The sequence below is a fragment of the Camponotus vicinus genome, unplaced genomic scaffold (assembly GCF_025532165.1).
Source record: "Camponotus vicinus isolate PSW18456_S1 unplaced genomic scaffold, iyCamVici1.0 SCAF_5, whole genome shotgun sequence".
Classification (NCBI taxonomy): domain Eukaryota; kingdom Metazoa; phylum Arthropoda; class Insecta; order Hymenoptera; family Formicidae; genus Camponotus; species Camponotus vicinus.
Window position 1 is genome coordinate 3,082,069 of NW_028141977.1, and position 23,128 is coordinate 3,105,196.

Consider the following 23,128-nt stretch of genomic DNA (forward strand, 5'->3'; position numbering starts at 1 on the left):
TTACCTTAATACTTTTATATACAAAATAATAAGAGGAATCAATTGATGTTAAGAAAACACATAGTTGTTTCCAAAAAAAAATATGTAATTTGCAATTAACAATTACATATTTTTTCTTAAATGTGTTTTCTTTACACCAATTGATTCCTCTCATTATTTTGTACATAAAAGTATTAAGGTAAGATAATCGAAAAAATGAATATTTTACAAGATATTTTACGGTTTATGTAAAATTAAGAAGTGATTTCAAGCTTCATAACTCGGAAAGTACTTAATGGAAACTAACTTAATAGTGTAATATAGTGTTTTGAAAAGGTCTGAAGAAGGGCTACAAGAATATGCAATAAAAAAATAGGGGGTCCCGTTTAAAAAATTCTAGGTGACCTTGCTCTGACTTGGCGACGCCACCCAAGGCTAATCTCATAGCGCCAGTAAATAGATCTTTTGAAATCCTACAACTTTTATCTGAAACATTTTTTTCTGAAATGCTTAGTTTTCGAGATATTTCACCGTCCCGGTACTTTTTATACACCCTATATATCGATTATAATTGAAGATCTCGTTTTGTGTGGAAAGTTGCAAACTTATGTGGAAGCGTACAATAATAGACCTCGATTCACACTGACTCAGAAGTGGTGTGGACCTCGCTTCATGTGGAAAGTTGCAAATCTATGTGAAATCATACAATAATAGATCCCTAGTGTACAGTTCTACATAGATTTGATTTCACATAGGTTTGCAACTTTCCACACAAAACGAGATTCACTTCATACTACCTCTAAATAATTTATTAAATATTTTTTATTAAGAATGAAAAATAAATAATTAAATATATATCAATAAAACATTCCATTAAGTACACAAGATGTTTAAAGATTACGTAAAATTCGTGAAACTTTTTTTGTTTATAATTTTTTAATAAACAACGTGCGACGCCTAAAACCTTTTGGATGTTACTCAGGGCAGTGACCTTGACAATATATGTCAAGGTCAAGTCATTTCGAACTGGCTGTGTAAAGATAAATATTTATCATGAAACATTAATATACTGGGTGTCCGATTCGTGAGGGACCAAACGAAAAGTGATGATAGATTGGGTCAAACTAAGAAGAAAAGTCCTTTACCATTTTGCAAAATTCGCAATAATTATTAAGTAATAAGCAAAAATGTCACATGAAGGTTACCTTTAATTTTTTAAATGGAACCCCCTATTTTTTATTATATATTCTTATAGCTTATCTCGAGAGCTTTCCAAAACACTATAATAAAGTATTTCTTCATTAAGTACTTTTCGAGTTATGAGGTTTGAAATAATTTCTTAATTTTACATAAACCATAAAATATCTAGTAAAATATTCATTTTTCGATTATCTTACCTTAATACTTTTATATACAAAACAATGAGAGGAATCAATTGGTGTAAAGAAAAAACATAGTTGTTTTTAAAAAAAAAAAAATGTAATTTGCAATTAACAATTACATATTTTTTCTTAAAAACAACTATGTTTTTTTTTTACACCAATTGATTCCTCTCATTATTTTGCATATAAAAGTATGAAGGTAAGATAATCGAAAAATGAATATTTTACTAGATATTTTATGGTTTATGTAAAATTAAGAAATTATTTCAAGCCTCATAACTCGAAAAGTACTCAATGAAGAAATACTTTATTATAGTGTTTTGGAAAGCTCTCGAGATAAGCTATAAGAATACATAATAAAAAATAGGGGGTTCCATTTAAAAAATTAAACCTTCATGTGACATTTTTGCTTATTACTTAATAATTATTGCGAATTTTGCAAAATGGTAGAGGACTTTTCTTCTTAGTTTGACCCAATCTATCATCACTTTTCGTTTGGTCCCTCACGAATCGGACACCCTGTATATCTAATATGTTAATTTATTCAGAATTATTTAATTATATACATGCAAACACTACTTTCAACATATACAGGGTGTTCTAAAAAGGTATATCAAAAATTTGAGGAGGATATTCCTCACACCTAAAGGATGAAAAAAATGTTATATGGACATAGGTGCGGAAATGCTTATTTCAGGAGTTATGTTGAAAATACTGTTAGCTAATTACTTACACAAGGAAAAATTTAGGATTAATTATTGTAGACAACAATCGTTTAATTAGGCTTATTTACATTTGGTTTTAATGTGACCTTGAGTATGTTACAATAAATGTTGAAAATGTTCACCATTTTCCTGAATACAAGCAGTGACACGTCGACGCATCGATTCACGGACACGTTCAAAAATGCCACCAGTGCGTGATATTCAAGATCTTCGTGACCGTATTATCACTGCAGATTGCGAGACAATCCGCTGTACGCCAGGCATTTTTGAATGTGTTCGTGAATCGATGCGTCGACGTGTCACTGCTTGTATTCAGGAAAATGGTGAACATTTTCAACATTTATTGTAACATACTCAAGGTCACATTAAACCAAATGTAAGTAAGCCTAATTAAACGATTATCGCCTACAATAATTAATCCTAAATTTTTCCTTGTGTAAGTAATACAGCTAACAGTATTTTCAACATAACTCCTGAAATAAGCATTTCCGCACCTATGTCTATATAACATTTTTTCATCCTTCAGGTGTGAGGAATATCTCCTTAAATTTTTGACATACCTTTTTAGAACACCCTGTATAAGCATTCTATAAAACATTTTTTTTTAATTTTTAGTGAAACAGATATCTTCTGTGAGAATATAAATCCTCTTGCGTGGATTGTACAAGTAGCTCTCTTCGTAGCCCATAAAGTAATACAGGAATGTTTTTATTATGCAAATCTGCATTGGTCATCATTCTATTGGTTAAACGAGGCTATTGTCATATTTTTTGAATATCATATCATCGATCAGGTTATTTCAAACATTCTCCAGGACAAAACCTGTTCACTCGCAGATAATATAATAATTAAAGATATATATATATATATATATATATATATATATATATATATACAATATGATACATACATCCTTATACCTATTCTATATTACAAAAACTCTTTATAATTTTAACTTCATTAGAACGCATAAATTTTTTAGAATATATCAAATTTCTTCAGAATATTATAAAGATTTTATATTTACAAAGAAAAACTATAGATTTTTAAAATGCTAATTTTTCAAGTCAATCTGCAATATACACACATATTACAATATAAAATATTTATATATTTGTATTTTTTAAATATTTTTATATTCTTTTCTATTTGTAAAAGTCCATTTCAATTGTTACAATTTTAAATTATTATATAAAATAAAAGGGAAATTATATTCTATATAAATCACGTTTAGATTGTATGTATATTGTATATGAAATTGAATTATTATAAAGTTACATATATATATATATATATATATATATATATATATATATATATATGTGTAACTTTATAATAATTATATATTATATATATATATATATATATATATATATATATATATATATATATATATACAGGGTGAGCCATTTTAATTAACGCACGCAATTATTTCGGAAACAAAGCATTTTAGAGAAAAATGTTTCAGACAAAAGTTTTATGGTTTCGAGGGGGCCATAAGATGGTATCATTGGTTTGACCTTGAAGAGTTATTTGAAGGTCACATGAAGGTCACCTTCAATTTCTTAAATGGAACCTACTATTTGTCATTGCATATTCTTGTAGCTTATCTCGAGAGCTTTCCAAAACACTATAATTAAGTACCTTTTCGTTAAGTACTTTTTGAGTTATGAGGCTTGAAATAATTTCTTAATTTTACATAAACCGTAAAATATCTTGTAAAATATTCATTTTTCGATTATCTTATCTTAATACTTTTATGTACAAAATAATGAGAGGAATCAATTGGTGTAAAGAAAACACATAGTTGTTTTTAAGAAAAAATATGGAATTGTTAATTGCAAATTATATATTTTTTTTCAAAACAACTATGTGTTTTCTTTACACCAGTTGATTCCTCTCATTATTTTGTACGTAAAAGTATTAAGGTAAGATAATCGAAAAATGAATATTTTACAAGATATTTTACGGTTTATGTAAAATTAAGAAATTATTTCAAGCCTCATAACTCAAAAAGTACTTAACGAAAAGGTACTTAATTATAGTGTTTTGGAAAGCTCTCGAGATAAGCTACAAGAATATGCAATGACAAATAGTAGGTTCCATTTAAGAAATTGAAGGTGACCTTCATGTGACCTTCAAATAACTCTTCAAGGTCAAACCAATGATACCATCTTATGGCCCCCTCGAAACCATAAATCTTTTGTCTGAAACATTTTTCTCTAAAATGCTTTGTTTCCGAAATAATTGCGTGCGTTTATTAAAATGGCTCACCCTGTATATATATATATGGAAATTGTGTAATAAGATAATTCCGTTATATAATATATTATAAATAATGCTTTACTTTTAAAAATTTTTAATTTAAATGTTATATTGTGTATCCATTTTTGTTATTATTAACGTTATTTTTGAATTACTTATTCTATATTTTAAGAGAAAGAGAGAGAGAGGAGGGGGGAGGGAGAGAGCATAAGATGAGGAACAAATATTTTTAGATAAACGTAGAAAATAGTCTTAGTGCATAATTGTGTGTGAAATCATATATTAACTAATTAAGTACATTACAATTATTTTCTATAGGTAATGCCAGATACTGAGATGATACATTTTTTTGTGGTGCAAATTCAACACGAATCACTTCATTTCGATACAAAATATAATACATCACTTTATAATACATCGCTAAGTTCTTTTGAAAGTCCCCGTTACATTAGAGGTATGATAATATAATTAAGAATTTATTATGCATAAATTTTTGAATATAAATACTTAAAAAGTTAGGCAAAATAACTGATAAAGAATTTAATTTTATAATAGCATTATGTATATATATATATATATATATATATATATATATATATATATATATATATACATACACACACACACACACACACACACACAAAATTCATAGATTTATGTATGTACTTGGTATTTGAAGCTTATATATAGATTTATATGTACAGGATGTCTCACTTTAATTTTCACACCATAATAACGCAAGAAAAATATGTTTTGGAAAAAAATGTTTTCAACAAACGTTGTAGGTTTTAAAACTGAGAAGAAGAGAAGAATATTAGTTGGATGTTGGATGTTTTTCACTGGAACATTGTGAGGAATCATTTTATATAGACAAATTAGGATAGTTTCGTTTAAAAATACTAAATTGATACCTTAACAGCTATATCCAAGATCCAACTAATATTCTTATCTTCTTTCCCTCTTCAAATCCTACAACTTTTATTTGAAACATTTTTTTCCAAAAGTCATGATTTCGAGTTATTTTCAGTGTAAATGTTTTAGAGTGGAACATCCTGTATATATTTATAGCACGTATATTTAACACTATATACATATACATATATATCTAGGTAGCAAGCACACGTCATTTTGACGTTTCAAACTGGTCATTTTTGGTCATATGTCGTCAAAATGACTGATTTGTTTTATGACTTTATATTGACGTCTTGATATAACATTATTTTGATGTCATATTTCAGTCATAAACTGACGATTATTGTATTATTAATGTGATTAGTTAGTGTATCGATCCCATAAAAAAATCTTTTAAAATTTTTTATATAACATGACTTTCGCGATCAGACTTTAACAATTTTTCTTTCGACGCATGCGTTTATCTGTGCACGACTTATGTTACTTAACCACTCAAGTGCACAGTGAAAATATTAGCTATATCAATGAAGTGTAATTAAAATGCCAAAAAATATACACATATTTTAATAATACAGTTGATTGGCAAAATATATTTTTATAAAACGCAGGCAACGGAAGACATTATTTGTTGAAATTTTATATGATATTAGAAGTAAATTTATTTACGTTTATTTACGTTTAAATAAAATAATAATAATAAATATAAAACTTGTGACCTATTTTCTTACCATATTTGTATTTTCCAGCGTTTTCAAATAAAGCAATTTAAATGATCCGAGATTCCTCTGAAGAATAGAATGGCTGTAATTGTTCAATAATGCTCTCGAAACGATTAATTTGCTTTATTCGACAATGCTATTAAACGCATTATTATGCTAAGAAAAAGACGTCAAAATATGGTACATTTTATGACGTCAAAATGCGGTACATCTCATGACGTCAAGACGTCTTATGACGTTAAGAATCTGTGACATTAGACCGTCACTTTTACGTCATAAAAACGTCAACTCGTGACGTCAAGAATTGTCAGTGAATGACCAATTTGAAATGTCAAAATGATGTGTGCTTGCTACCTGGGTATATATATATATATATATATATATATATATATATATATATATGTATATAATTAATAATAATTTATTAAATATATATAGGGGAGACCGGGACAAAAGTAACATTTTTTGTATTATAGGTCACTAATTAATTATCGTTAGAGATATAAAAAAAATATTATACGTTAAAAAACTCCATTTAGTGCTCTATTATTATACCTATTTTTAATCTCAAATGATAAATATTTAAAGAACTATTATAGCTTTTCGCAAGTACGTTGATTGTTACTTTTGTCCTGGGGGCCTGGGACGAAAGTAACATAATCTGGGGATAAGAGTAACAGTTCTTATTTTCGGGAAAATAAAATAAATATGACTTTTTTCAATTTAAGGCAACTTTTATTATAATCTTTTATTAAGCAAGATAACTTTTATCATAAATTTATATTATATTATATTAAAATAAAAAATAAAATAAATATTTATTTTTATCATCTTTAAAAAACTTAAAAGAAATAATCTTCGTTAAGCAAAATAATTATAAGTAATATCATAAAATAATTATACTTAATATCACACCAGTTTTGTACTTTTTTAAGTCTAAATAATAGTTTAATTCTAAATAATAATGTAAAAATTGTATGATAACTACATATACAAAAGAGATTGGTATCTATTCTGAATCACAATTATGGCATACGTAATAAGAATCGCCTTTGGTACAGTTATTATGGGACCAGTCCTTATACTTTAAGCATTGAAACATGTTACTTTCGTCCACAGAGTGCCGTGTTACTTTCGTCCCCAAACACATTTTTTAGAATAAAAGCATTATAACCTAAATATAATGCAAGACTTAGCCAAGTCAACTATGAAAACTTATGAATACATTTTAGAAGAATACACCGGCAAATAATTACGTCAATATATACTTTAATTAGGCATAGATACAAAAAAACTAAAACAAGAAATACTTAGGTGAATAATGCAAATACACTAATTTCACTCCTGCATGTGCAACCGGCGCGATCGTTCTACAACAATTAGCTGAAAAGGAAGAGAATCGGGGCATACGCGTTTGACTATATAGTACAAATTATTCAACATATTGTATAGTTTAGTAGGAGGCTTGTTACTTTCATGATGCTGTTACTTTTGTCCCCGGTTTTCCCTACATGTGCATATATAAAAAATTATTTTATTTACCAAATTTATATTTGGTATGATAATCTTTCTAAATATATTTAATTATATGTATAAATATAATTATTAACTATTATCTTATTTATATTCTGTTATAAATTATGTGAATGTAGCATCCAGTGTATTGCGTATGTTACAAAACATAGTTACTGAAGAGATATTTTGGAAGATTATCCGTATATATGTAAAAAGCAAGTAAGTAATATTCTGTACTACTATATATAATTATTATACTATAAAAAATTAAACATGATGAATGATTGATTATAGATCATAGATTTCATAAAAGCCTCAAAATTTTACGGTTATTTTTATTTAAACGTACATCGTCTCTTTCATACTTTATTATCTAACGATATACAATTTCTTTTATTTTCAATTATTAAGTATTCAATTATTAAGTATTCAAGATATACTTTCCATTTATACACATACTTTTAAAAATAATTTAGTTCTGCCATTTATACGTATGTCTTTTCAAAATCGTTAAGTTTTGCCATATTCCTAATTAAATTATAATTTAAATAAACTAAAGCATCGCAAATATTTATTAAAATTATACATTATGCTATTTTTATAATATAATTAATTAACTTATATATATATATATATATATATATATATATATATATATACCTATTTAAATATGAATAAAATAGTAAATTTTGTTCGTTCTATTTTAACAATCTTTATAATACTTCTCGTATGTATTTTATAACACATCAATAAATTTTCCACTAACTTTGAATTTAGCGATCCGTCTCCAGATTATTTTCATGAAATTGTGGAGAACCTCGCATTGATTCCAATAAATACAAAATATCTGACTATAACTACTATAACTGCTATAAAACAGCTAATGAATTATTGGATAAATCACAAATATTGTCTTGTAGTGAAAGTAATACGAGATTATAATGATTCTATGTTATCGATAAAAATATGGATAGTAAATTTTGATACACATACATCGCCGGATTACTACTTACCTGTAACATATACTACACAGACATATCACAAATATATTTATAAAAGTAATATGTTATTGAATCAGTGGCCTTTTCAAAAGAAATTTGATTTTAAAGAGAATGGTTGGATATTATTTAACATAAAACAAACTGGTAAATATACAACAAATTTATTACACTTTACACTATTTATCATACATATCGGAAATTTTATATTATTTTATTGATTATGTAAGCTTCTGTATTATTTATTTAGAGATCTTTCATTCGTTACATATTCAAAATTATTTATTGTAAAATAATAAATATTTTGCGATATTATCAATGATAATTAAAACAAATACTACTTCCTATAAAATAATGAATAACAAAATTATTAATTTTTACAAATGTCTAACAAATTTAATATCTTTCGTGTTAAATTTAATTGTAATGTAATTTCACAATTTTATAAAATGTCTACAATGCATTTGAAATCTTCAATAAAATTGTGTCTTTTTATTTTGATACATTATTAGGCATGGTTATTTTATTAAACATTTAACTAAAACGTTCTTTTCATTTTGCTTAAATCGGTTTTTTTAAAATGCACAATAAAATTCTTTAAAAATAGAAATAATTAATATATGTATATTCATATATGTAAGAATAAGAATTTATTTTATTTGATTAATAAATTTATTTTTTGATAATTTAATCGACTTATCTAACATGTTAATTTTTGCAGATAAATTTTGTTATCTTAATCATACATGCATTTTATTAAATTATATTTTGTATTATTAAATTAAATAGCATTGTCTGTGTGCATATGTGCATATTGTGTAATTTTTCAATGGTAACGAATATTTTTTATTAAATTATATATGATATTAAGCTACATGATTTTAAACTGTGTTTATAACCCACCATAAGGCAACATATAATGAATGATTATAAAAAGCCTTTTTTTATTATAGTTTTAGATTACACCTTTATATGAATATATAGATAATACCGAATAAGATTCTATTATATAATGCAATTTGATCATTATTTACATAATTAAAAAATTGATTTTTATATAAAATTTTTTGTACAATTATTATACTTACTCAATTTTAGTGCAAAAAAATTTTATATATATAATATTTTGCAATCTGATTTTTTACTCATTTACAATTTTTGATACATTTTTATCTGTCTTAATGTATGTGTGTCTGTAAAACATAAAAATATAAACAGATACTTACATTGATAAATCTGTTTGAAAAAATTATGGTCGATATAATTTATTTGTTTTCGTTAGGATATTATCGAGTTAATTACGATATTGAGAACTGGCGAAGAATTGCGAGTTATCTAGATTCTGAAAATTACACGAACATACATGTTCTTAATCGTGCACAAATTATCGATGACGCTTTTCACTTAATGCTAACATACCAACTTAATTCCACTGTATTCTGGAATATTACGAAATATCTAAAACGAGAAACAGAATACATACCATGGCATTCTGCATTCAAAGCCTTGGAATATCTGTCTAATGTCTTTCTATTTCGGGAAACAAGATTTTTTAATATCAAGGTAAATATTACAAATAGTAACGTCAACAATGATGTTAAATATATTAAAACTCTTTAAACATATTTCTTATTATATATATTATCATTTTTAATCACAGCACAATATATTAATGAGTTTAAATATGATTAATTTTGATACAGAAAATTAATACTCTCTAAAAGTGAATCAGTGTATTATCACTGTAATCAGTGCTGTACTTACAACTGTTTGTAATCAGTGAGTATTTACTGTTTTTCAGTGATAATACACTGATTCAGTCTAGTGAAAGTAGTATATATACTACTTTCACTAGAGTGAATCAGTGTATTATCACTGAAAAACAGTAAATACTCACTGATTTACAAACAGTTATAAGTACAGCACTGATTACAGTGATAATGCACTGATTCACTTCTAGAGAGTAGGAATAAATTAATCTATGTACAATACACAAGCAGTTAAAAAGTTATTAAATTACGTTACATAGTATCTACATGTATGACATACTTATACATGTATGCACTTTTGCATGTTTATATGCGATTTGGATATGTGTGTATTAAGCATGTGTGTATATGTACGTAAGAAAAATGCAAATCTGTGTGAAAATATGTATAAATATAGTTATATAATAGATATTGTTAGAAAAAAAAATTGAGAGATTTACCAAGATAGAAAGTATAAATTACATAAAGTTATTCAAAATATTGTTGCACAAGATATCTTTCTACGTTGTAAAATATGAAAGCTGTGAATCGAAAATTTTCAAATTTATATATAAAATAAAAATATATACAGGTTGTCAGGGAAATTTTGACCCACACGAAGTGAGGAGGTAGATTGGCTCAAATTAAGAAGGAAGGACTTGTACTGTTTTGTGATATTCGCAATAATTAATGAAAAATTAAATAAAGAATATCGGCCAATCTGCGTGAGTAGAAGCGCGCGGCGACGAGAGTCGTCCCACTGTAATCTTATACTAGGCGCGCGGCGAAGCGATGGGCGGATCGCTCTCCGAGACATGATGGTGGCGTGCGATATATCGCAATACCGCGCCGAAAAATGACCCGTCCTTTTAGTGGCGAGAAAATGATGCGCTATCATTTCCACACCACCTTGCGGTAGATAGCATGGTGCGCTTTTTTTATAGTGGTTTCCCCCATAGGCCTATTCCACTCTCAATTTAAATATTTGTGAAAATTGTTCAAAATGCCGTTACTGTAGGCTGAATGTATCGTAAATGTAAAAAATTGATGATGACAGTACCTTCACAAAAATTGATCCGTGGTTGAAAATCCCTCGATAAAATGTGTTACACACGTTGGTAATGATACGGACGTAATCCATTACACGTAAAGCGTGATGTACTGCGTATCGCGAAAAACCAAATTCGTGTGTCACATGACGCACGCTATTTCCAGGATTTTCATAAAATGCTTCCAGAATCCTTTCTTCATCTCGTACACGAAGACGCACTGCTGGACCGGTTATCCCGATATTATGCATGACACCCAGTTTCACATAATTATTGCACAATACGTAAAAACGTCCACTTGGTTTTCGCCCGGGAAATCATTCCACGTAAATTGCGGCCGCGCGATAAGTATTTTCTCCCGCTATCCCGTATGCCACAATCATATCCGTATATTCCTGCAGAATACACTTCATTTTCACTGTTAATTTACTGCGCGAACACATGATTTTTACTAAAACTGTCTCAGCTCTCGCAGGCTGTTGCCAGAGTGCATACGCCAGCAGCATGCAACTACAGCTGAGCGAACATGTGAGTGTGATCATAATGCGCAGGCGCCGAGCTCACACGTACGCTTACACTCGCATGTCCGCTCAGCTGTAGTTGCGTGCTGCTGGCGTATGCATTCTGGCAACAGCCTGCGAGAGCTCAGACGGTTTTAGTAAAAATCTTGTGTTCGCGTAGTAAATTAATAGTGAAAATGAAGTGTACTCTGCAGGAATATACGGATATGATTGTGGCGTACGGGCTAGCGGGAGAAAATACTTATCGCGCGGCCGTAATTTACGTGGAATGATTTTCCGGGCGTGCACGAAAGCCAAGTGAACGTACAGTTTTACGAGTTGTGCAATAATTATGTGAAACTGGGTGTCGTGCATAATATCGGGATAACCGGTCCAGCAGTGCGTCTTCGTGTACGAGATGAAGAAAGGATTCTTGAAGCATTTTATGAAAATCCTGGAACTATCGTGCGTCGTATGGCACATGAATTTGGTTTTTCGCGATACGCGGTACATCACGCTTTACGTGTAACGGATTACGCTCGTATCCTTACCAACGTGTGCAACACATTTTATCGAGGGATTTTCAACCACGGATCAATTTTTGTGAAGGTACTGTCATCATCAATTTTTTACATTTACGATACATTCAGCGTACAGTAACGGCATTTTGAACAATTTTCACAAATATTTAAATTGAGAGTGGAATAGGCCTATGGGGGAAACCACTATAAAAAAAGCGCACCAAGTGCTATCTACCGCAAGGTGGTGTGGAAATGATAGCGCATCATTTTCTCGCCACTAAAAGGACGGGTCATTTTTCGGCGCGGTATTGCGATACATCGCATGCCACCATCATGTCTCGGAGAGCGATCCGCCCATCGCTTCGCCGCGCGCCTAGTATAGGATTACAGTGGGACGACTCTCGTCGCCGCGCGCTTCTACTCACGCAGATTGGCCGATATTCTTTATTTAATTTTTCGTTAATTATTGCGAATATCACAAAACAGTACAAGTCCTTCCTTCTTAATTTGAGCCAATCTACCTCCTCACTGCGTGTGGGTCAAAAATTGCATGAAACCCTGTATATAGTATATATATATATATATATATATATATATATATATATATATATATATATATACACAGGGTTTAGCAAAAGTGTGGAAACCCCTTAATATTTCGAAAAATACGCATTTAAAAAAAAATGTTTCATACAAAAGTTATAGGGTTTTATGTGGCGCAGTACACAGCAACATTATTATGACCTCGAATAGCGTTGTCAAGATTATGTGAAGGTCACCTCCAACTTTTTAAATGGGACACCCTATATGCTTTTGCATATTCTTGTAGCTTATCTCGAGAGTTTTCCAAAACACTATAATTAAGTTAGTTTTCATTAAGTACTTTCCGAGTTATGAGGCTTGAAATCATTTCTTAATTTTACATAAACCATAAAATATCTTGTAAAATATTCATTTTTCGATTATCTTACCTTAATACTTTTATGTACAAAATAATGAGAGGAATCAATTGGTGTAAAGAAAAAACATAGTTGTTTTCAAGAAAAAATATGTAATTTGCAATTAACAATTCCATATTTTTTCTTAAAAACAACTGTATGTTTTCTTTACACCAATTGATTACTCTCATTATTTTGTACATAAAAGTATTAAGGTAAGATAATCGAAAAATGAATATTTTACAAGATATTTTATGGTTTATGTAAAATTAAGAAATGATTTCAAGCCTCATAACTCGGAAAGTACTTAATGAAAACTAACTTAATTATAGTGTTTTGGAAAGCTCTCGAGATAAGCTACAAGAATATGCAAAAGGATATAGGGTGTCCCATTTAAAAAGTTGGAGGTGACCTTCACATAACCTTGACAACGCTATTCGAGGTCATAATAATGTTGCTGTGTAATGCGCCACATAAAACCCTATAACTTTTGTATGAAACATTTTTTTTTTAAATGCGTATTTTTCGAAATATTAAGGGGTTTTTACACTTTTGCTAAACCCTGTATATATATACATATTTAGGCAAAAATACGACACTTATTATACAAAGTGCTTGGAGAATTTGGATACGATGAAGTTCCTTCGAACCAGTCCAGTGTAAGACTAGAGGCTGCAAAATGGGCATGTTCTCTTAATGATGGCACGTGCATAGAAAGTGCCCGCCGTAAATTAAATCGACATCTCGCAGATCCCGAAAAAGAAAAGTAATTTTTCTTCTATATCGGTTACTTTAATTTAATTGTTTTGTAGATATATATGTAATGTTTAATAAATTATTTGATCAAAATAATATTGATATGTGCAAAACTTTTATAACAGAATTTATTTTTTGTTTAATTTCGTAGACTCTTGCCATGGTGGAGAGAATGGACATACTGTCAAGGTTTGAAAGTATTGTTCTACTCTCTTTACAATGAAAATTCTTCATGGTGGGAAGTATATCATCTTGGAAAAGAAAAATTTAAAAATAAACTTTTTAAATTTCTGGCTTGCCCTAAAGATTCAAACTTTATCAAAGATTATTTAAATCTAATAAAAAATGATACTACAACATCGATTATGTTTTTAAAAGATTTTTCCGATCAAGATTATATTAATTATTTTCTTTTCACTATCGCGAAGCATGCGAGGAATCCTGTAGTACTCGACTTTATATTACAAAATCTTGAGAATATAAAACCCAAGTAATACAGTTTTCTCCATAAATATATACCTATTATTCAACAGTTTATGCGTGTATCAATAAATTTATTGTTTTATTATTTTAGACAAATTAGCGAGTATGTAGCATTTACTATTATTATTAATCATGTATCTTCTTTGGAACAACTCAAAAAGGTAAAAATTTCATGTGCTTGTATACATATATGTAAAATAAATATCTATGATGCGACATAAATTTACTATTTAATTATTGTTGTTGAATATCAAATTAATCTATTTTAGATAAACGATTTCCTGACAGATAAACTTACTAATGCAATCGAAGTTGAATTAAATGAATATAAGGAGATATTTATACGTATGACAGCAAGAGATATGAAAGTAAATATATATTTTATATATATTATTATATCAATATATACTCACTTTTAATTATTAATCATTGATTTTATTATATTTATCACATTTTTATATTGATTTTATTATATTTTCATATTTTTATATTGATTTTCATATAGAATATATTAGTGTTACAGTCTCAGAATATTTTAAAGCAAAAATTAATGTCACATTATTCTTTTTATAAAATAAACATTTTTATTACTAATTTCCGAAAATAAAATATTTTTCAAATATTGTAATTTTTAGTGGATGAGAAAGTGAGAGCGAGCAAGCAAAAGCAAAAGAGACAGAAAACTTCTTTACTTAGAAATTTCAGTGATCTTAATAAAAATCGATTTATAAAATTTAAAGATAGAATTTATAAGTTTTAAATGTTTAAATAGCACTTGAATAAATTTAAATATTTTTTAGTATGATCGTGGGGATTAACGTAATTAGTATATTTTAATATTATCCGAATCATATATTAAATTAAAAATTTAATGACGATGAATACATTAAGAGGAATTAATGCACTGGCCTAGATATAACAATTATTATAATACAGTGAAATTTTTCCTATGGTAACCGTAGCTCATACATATATCTAATTTTACTTTTAAAATCACTAATTTCTGTGAATTTTTATTTGTCAGATTATTTACAAAATATTATTTATAAACATTCCCTGCAGAATTATTAAGTAAAGTATTATTAAGTATAAAAGAATTATTAAGTAAGGTATAGTGTAAGTTTATGCACATAATATAATAGAAAACATAGTATAGAGTAGAACAATGATATTCTCGATTCAACTTTGCCTCGATATTTTTTTCGCGTATGCTTTCTTAAAGGGATTAGGAATAATTTATTTTAAAAACCTTGAATTGAAATTTACTTAGTTATTTGGTATGGCATCGAGGAAAAAATGTATTCCCTACAACGACATAATTTAACGGAAAAATTAATATTCTCTGAAACTGAGACACTATTTTATCCGCATATGGCTTCGTTACTAATTTGAAAAATTTAAATTTATGTTTCACACACAATTAGAGCTATATTAATTTCTTAAAATTCACATGTCACTTTATTCGATTGCTGACAAATTTTATATGAAGATGCGAAACTTGTATAGAAGTCGACATAATATAATTTATTTAAAATGTTTACAAACTTATAAACCGGATTTTTTTCGAGGCAACTAAAATTTTGACTTTGATACAGAAAAAATAGTCGTAATTATCATAATCTACTCTCTAAAAGTGAATCAGTGTATTATCACTAAAAAACAGTAAATAGTCACTGATTACAGCAGTTATAAGTACAACACTGTAAATCAGTGATATTTTATTGAAAGAATCAGTTAATAATTTTGACTGTTTCGATCAGTAATAATTCTTCTTTCGTTATTGTCAATAATATTAAACTACAATTCATCTCTCTATCTATTTCATATAAAATTAAAAATTTTATTTATATTTACTAAATATTTATTATATTAAAAATTTTATTTTATTTATATTACATGTGCATATTGAACTTGTTATTTTAAATAGATAACGAACGAATAATTTTCATTAAGTCGCCAGACATTTATTTGTCCGACTTATAAAGATCGATTTAATATCTGAAGCCTCTCTAGATGAGATTGTAGCAGAAATTAAATCGAAATAATACTTCTAATTTTAAATGTCGCTCTATGCAAACTTTATATAATTCTTATGACTAAAATTAAATACGAGAAAAATAGCGATCGTAGCGGTAAACGAACGAACTAGCGATTACTGGTTTTACAGTGAATTTTATTTTAACTGACCATAATCAGTGAGATATAAGATAAAATAACAAAAAAATAAGCGTTTCCGCTGAAGATCAGTAAAATACTCACTGATTCTCAGTGAAATCTTATTTTACTGTTTAAATTAGTGATATTTTCACTGATTCACTTTTAGAGAGTATAATTACTTTTCATACCAATTATATTTAAGATTATTATTAGTCTAAATAAGTAAATAAGTTGTTATTACTAATTTTATATGTATGTACACACACACACACACATACACACACACACGCACGCACGCACGCACACGCACGCACACGAACACGCACACACACACACACACACACACACACACGCATACAAACACGCACACGTAATTGTTAATTGTAAATTACATAATTTTTCTTCGAAACAACTATATGTTTTCTTTATACTAATTGATTCCTCTTATTATGTTGTACGTAAAAGTATCAAGGTGAAATAATCGAAAAATGAATATTTTACAAGATATTTTACGGTTTATGTAAAATTAAGAAATGATTTCAAACCTCATAACTCGGAAAGTACTTAATGAAAACTAACTTAATTATAGTGTTTTGGAAAGCTCTCGAGATGAGCTACAAGAATATGTAATAAAAAATAGGAAGTTCCATTCAAAAAAATTAAGTTGACCTTCAACTGATCACTAAATTCGACCTCTAGGTCAAAGTCACCATCAGATGTTCCCCTCGAAATCCTACAACTTTTGTCTGAGACATTTTTTCGTATCTTTTAGACTTGACGAGATATTTCGATGGCAATGTTAAAATGGAACACCCTGTTTATTGTATATACAATATATGTACACATGTATATGTACACACATACATATACATATAATAGTAATAAAAGTAGCAACTTCGATTATGTTATTATTTCATTATATAATATAGGTAACTTCCTTTCTCAATAAAGAATCTCATCTTATTATCTTATTTACACTTTTGAATTTATTCAAAGAAACGTCCTGAAAAAAAGTGTAAAGAGAATTACTAAAATTTCGCAAATGATTGCATATGCATATGTTTTCGATAAATATGACGATATTAATTTTTGCTTATCGATCTATATCGCTTACACACACACACACACTCACGCGCGCGCGCGCATATGTGCGTGTATGCGTATGTGAGTGCGTGTGTGCGTATGCGTATGCGTGTGCGTGTGCGGGTGCGCGCGTGCACGATAAAATAGTGTTTTGTTTTAAATTATACTATTGAAAATTAAATCATATCAAATTATAATACGAGAAGTAATATTTATTGATAATTGATTATTTTCAAATAATTAATATAGATATAATCTGTTTTATAGATGAGCGAATTGAATAGAATTATCGAAGAGAACAACAATATGAAGGAACATATTTTCATTGTTCAGAGCAAGGTACGAATACGCTTCTTCGAAATTGAAAGTCAAATGAGTTACTTTCAGAGTTTTGTAGTAACCGATTAATAAATGTAACAATTATAACGCACAGATACATATCTATTTATTTTACAAATAGTTTTTTAAAGATTTATACTTATTGATTTATTATTTATGCTTAGCTACATTAAGAATATTCGAGGAATTTGTGTGCTTTTACGTGTATATTGAGATATAATTTATGGCTTGCAATTCACTGATGTTTACATTTCTGTATAAACATGGAGTAATGCAAAAAGAGGGTTGATTAAGTTTATAATTATAATATATAAATAAATTAAATTATATTATATTATATATTAATAATTATAAATATATTAAATAAGAAAGTATGTACCTGCTAAATTTTGCATTATTATATTATTATGCACTAAAGAATGTATTATCTACTTTAAATTGTATTTTTATTTATTTTCTTCTATATTTATAATTTTATATTTGTAACTTTTCTTTTAATATTTTTTAATTTTATTATTTTACATCAAATTTTTAATATCTATATAGAGATTAGTAATGCATATTAATATTTAAATCACGTTTAAATTAAAAATTTAAAACATTTTGTTATTCTTTAATATTTACATATACATATAAAAATTTATATATATACACACACACACATACATTATATACATATATACATATAAATATATATATATATATATAATATTATATATATATATATATATATATATATATATACATACATATATACATATATATATATATATATATATATATATATATATATATATACATATATATATATATATATATATATATATATATATATATATATATATACATATATATATATATATATATATATATATATATATATATAATAGGTTGTATTATATTTAATATATGTTTATTTTATATTTAATATGTTATATGTTTCATATTTTGAATATCTCTAATTGTTTAAGACTCGTGAGATTTGTAAACTTTGTATAATCATTGATTTAGAATAAATACATTTCACAATTTTTTTATATTATCTACATGTATATTTCTGTTACCTATTCTTTTATATTTATATGTATACAGGATGTCGCAGACCACCCGTATCAGCCGAATATCTCAAAAACTGAGCGCGGCAGACAAAAATATTTCAGACAAAAGTTATAAGGTTTCAATTAACGCATTACATGGCGACATCAGTATGACCTTGAAGAGTGTTGTCAAGGTCACGTAAAGGTCACCTTGAATTCTGTAAACGGAAACCCCAATTTTTTATTGCATATTCTTGTAGCTTATCTTGAGAGCTTTCCAAAGCACTATAATAATGTTACTGTGTGTCAAGTATTTTTCGAGTTATAACGCTTGAAAGTTACGATGTTGACGGCTTCAGCATTTACAGGTAGGTACACCGCGCTAAGGTTGCACGGTCAGGTTTGGATCTATTTTATGTGTTGTCTTTGTGTGTGTATGTGTGCGCGCGCGCGCTCGCGAGTGCGTGAATGTTTGTATCCATAGAATGATGATACCCAAAATCCAGGTATATGATAATATGATTCGGCCAGTCAAGGCAAGATCAAAGTGGTATCCAGCCAGTCAAGGCAAGATCAAAGTAGTATCCAGCCAGTGAGTGTATAATTCGGGTGTGATCCAGCCAGTCAAGGAATGTATGGCTACATGTGATTAGGCCTGGTGTTCGAAATGTCCACCATTTATTTTAATACAAGCGAGTACTCTTTTCTGGAAATTATTTGTTGCATGAAGAATTTCATTAGCATCTAGAGAACGAATAGCGTCGCGTATTCTACGAATCATATTATCTCTTGTCGTAGGGCGTTTGCGGTATACCAGATCTTTTACTCTTTCTCACAAATAGTAATCCAGAACACTAAGGTCCGGTGATCGTGCTGGCCAATGATGTGGGCCATACTTGCCTATCCATTTATCTGGAAACATATCGTTCAATCGTTCACGAGCAACTCTAGATGTATGCGCTGGGCATCCATCTTGCTGAAAAAACATGTTTAGACGCAATTGTAAGGGAATATTTTCAAGCAAGGGCGGAAGATCACTTTCAATGAAATTAGCATACCGAACACCGTGTAGGTCCTCTTCAAAGAAAAACGGCCCAACGACATGTTTTTCAATAATTCCGCACCAAACATTGACTTTCCAAACATATTGGTGGTCAATTTCTCGGAACCAATGAGGATTTTCTGGTGCCCAACAGTTCCAAGTATTTACAGATCCGTCACTTTTAAATGTGCTTTCATCAGAAAATAAAATTTTCTTATGAAAGTTTTGCGGCTGTTGACGTATCCAATTGCAAAATTCAAGTCTGTGCCTAAAATCGGTAATCATCAAGGTTTGATGAAGAGTCATTCTGTATGGATGCAGCTTGTGTTCATGAAAAATCCGCCGGATCGTGTCACGACTAATACCAGAATCTCTTTCTGTACGCCTTAATGAATCGTGGGGATGCAATTGAGCGGATGCAAGAATCTCCGGCGTCCTTTCGTCCCTAACTGGGCGTCGAATTCGTCTACCTTTATTGTGATCCGGTTGAATAATACCTCTGTTGTAATTCGTTTAGCTAAGCGAGAAAAAACATTGTATGAGTGAGGAGCACGATCTTGATATTGTTCTCGCCACAACCTTGCAGCAGCCCTAAATTGATGATCACATTCGCCTAAAATAAGCATCATATCCAACGCTTCTGCGTTTGAATACGACATAGTTGGTTCAGAATTTCGTTACGTATGGATGTAATGCTAGAAGTGATCCAGCCTGGTGTTCGCAATATCCACCATATGAAAAGTGTGAGTATGTGAGTTTGTGCGTTTTTTGTGTGTGTAGATGTCAAGGTATGTAAAAGTATTGATGTGAGTGTGGATGTGTGATAAATAATTGGGGAACAAATAAAGACTAGTTATCCTTTCTCCTTTTAATGAATAAAAACTTTCTGCTCCGCGTGGACCGTGCAAACTCAGCGCGGTGTACCTACCTGTAAATGCTGAAGCCATCAACATCGTAACTTTCGAGCGTTATAACTCGAAAAATATTTGACACACAGTAACATTATTATAGTGCTTTGGAAATCTCTCGAGATAAGCTACAAGAATATGCAATAAAAAATTGGGGTTTCCATTTACAGAATTCAAGGTGACCTTTACGTGACCTTGACAACACTCTTCAAGGTCATACTGATATCGCCATGTAATGCGTTACTTGAAACCTTACAACTTTTGTCTGAAATACTTTCGTCTGTCGCGCTCAGTTTTTGAGATATTCGGCTTATACGGGTGGTCTGCGACACCCTGTATATTTAAAATATAACATATATACACCTGCGTGCGTGCGCGATTTATTTACACACATACGCACTCATGCAAATTAATTTGCGCCTACTATATAAGCAATTAATCTTAATATTTTCGAATAAAAAATAAATTATATAATCATAAATCATTTTTTCTGTAATTTAACAATATAGAAATTATCAAATTTAATTTATTTGATATCATATAAAAATTACTGTTTTCTATTAGACTGATATATATATATATATATATATATATATATATATTCGTGAGTTGTTGATAGTTTATATGGATGTACACACTGTGCGACGTTCAATTTACGGTTAATAATGTATTTTCAATATTTTCTCTATTTTATTCTTTCTCTCTCTTTCTCTTAATCTTAATGAAATCCAATATGTTGTCAGAGATCAGAAAGCTCAGTGGTTCTGATGTCAGATTAATGTGTCGCCCGTTTCTCCTATGATGCACATAATAATTACACAGCAATAAAATAAGGATGAATAATAACAATATAATAATTAACATTATTCCTTGATGTAATGAGTCGTGATTAAATTCAGCTTTTCTTCAACTTGTTCTGCTCAGCATTTCTCTAATTCTCGGTTCATAGAAATAAATGATATTTGCTTTACCAAAACTAATAATTGCTTTATCCTAAATATGTTATTAATCGTAAACAGAATAAAATGCGTTAAATATTCATTTACTATAATTAATAACTATAGAAATCTATATAAATCTGATGAACTTATTATTATTATAATTTAAAAATGAATAGCAAATTTTGTCAAACAGTACACAAAATTATGTGCTAGTGAAATAAATTTCCACAGAATCTCTAGATTCAAATCGAATTCAGCATGTCCGAGAACAATATTTTTTTCTATTTCTCTCCTTTCCTTTTTCTTTCATCCGCAATTAAATATGTACACGAGTTTCAACTTTTAAAAGATCGGACATTGATATTTCTGTTAATATGTATTTTTACAATATTTCTTTTGACTCGCATGTGTGTGTGTGTGTGTGTGTGTGTGTGTGTGTGTGTGTGTGTGCGCGCGCGCGCGCGCGCGCGAATGAATCATAAAAAATAAAAAATTTCGATATAGATGTTTCGAAATTTCGAAATAGACATGACCCATTATGACATTATTTAAATGAATTATTAATTTCCACTAGATTCACATACTTGTATAAACTCATTTACAGATTTTTTTTATGTATATAATTTCTTATCTATAATTTGAAATTCATTTTTTTTTATAAAATTGTCGGGCAACAATATTATTTACATGCAAATAAGCGCAAGAAAATTCTCATTTTAATATTATATGATCATTAAAAATATATATAATCGACAAAATATATGATAATATTATATGTATAAAAAATTTAATTTAATATTGTATATATATATATACATAAAAAATTTAAATTCAAATTTTTTTCCAATGTATATTTTGTATTTACGAGGAATATAATAATAATGTAAATTTAAAAAAAAATATTCTCAGAATCCATAACTTTATGATTTCAATGGAATTCTTTTCAATATATATAACTTAATTTTAATAATTCTGTTCAATTATTTATAAGTCGAATATTATTTATACTCTATACATATATGCATTACAGAAATATATCTATATGCACACACGAACACACACAATCAGCAAAGAGATAACTTTCTTAAAAAAAGAAGTCAATTTTCATTTGCCCGCCCGAAATAAAAGTTT

General features: G+C 28.6%; 1 protein-coding gene across 1 annotated transcript; it reads left to right on the forward strand.

Moving 5' to 3' along the window:
* Positions 1-9,827: 9,827 nt before the first annotated feature.
* Positions 9,828-14,541, forward strand: LOC145972548 (glutamyl aminopeptidase-like). Its single transcript, XM_083101270.1, has 3 exons — positions 9,828-10,058; positions 13,836-14,017; positions 14,159-14,541. The coding sequence occupies exons 1-3, from the start codon at positions 9,903-9,905 to the stop codon at positions 14,499-14,501; spliced, it is 681 nt and encodes a 226-aa protein (XP_082957396.1). The 5' UTR covers positions 9,828-9,902; the 3' UTR covers positions 14,502-14,541.
* The last annotated feature ends 8,587 nt before the right edge of the window (positions 14,542-23,128 follow it).

Coding starts and splice junctions, on each gene's coding strand:
- LOC145972548 (XM_083101270.1), top strand. CDS start 9,903: ATGCTAACATACCAACTTAATTCCACTGTATTCTGGAATATTACGAAA. Junction 10,059..13,835: donor CAAGATTTTTTAATATCAAG/GTAAATATTACA, acceptor ATACATATTTAG/GCAAAAATACGACACTTATT. Junction 14,018..14,158: donor GCAGATCCCGAAAAAGAAAA/GTAATTTTTCTT, acceptor TTAATTTCGTAG/ACTCTTGCCATGGTGGAGAG.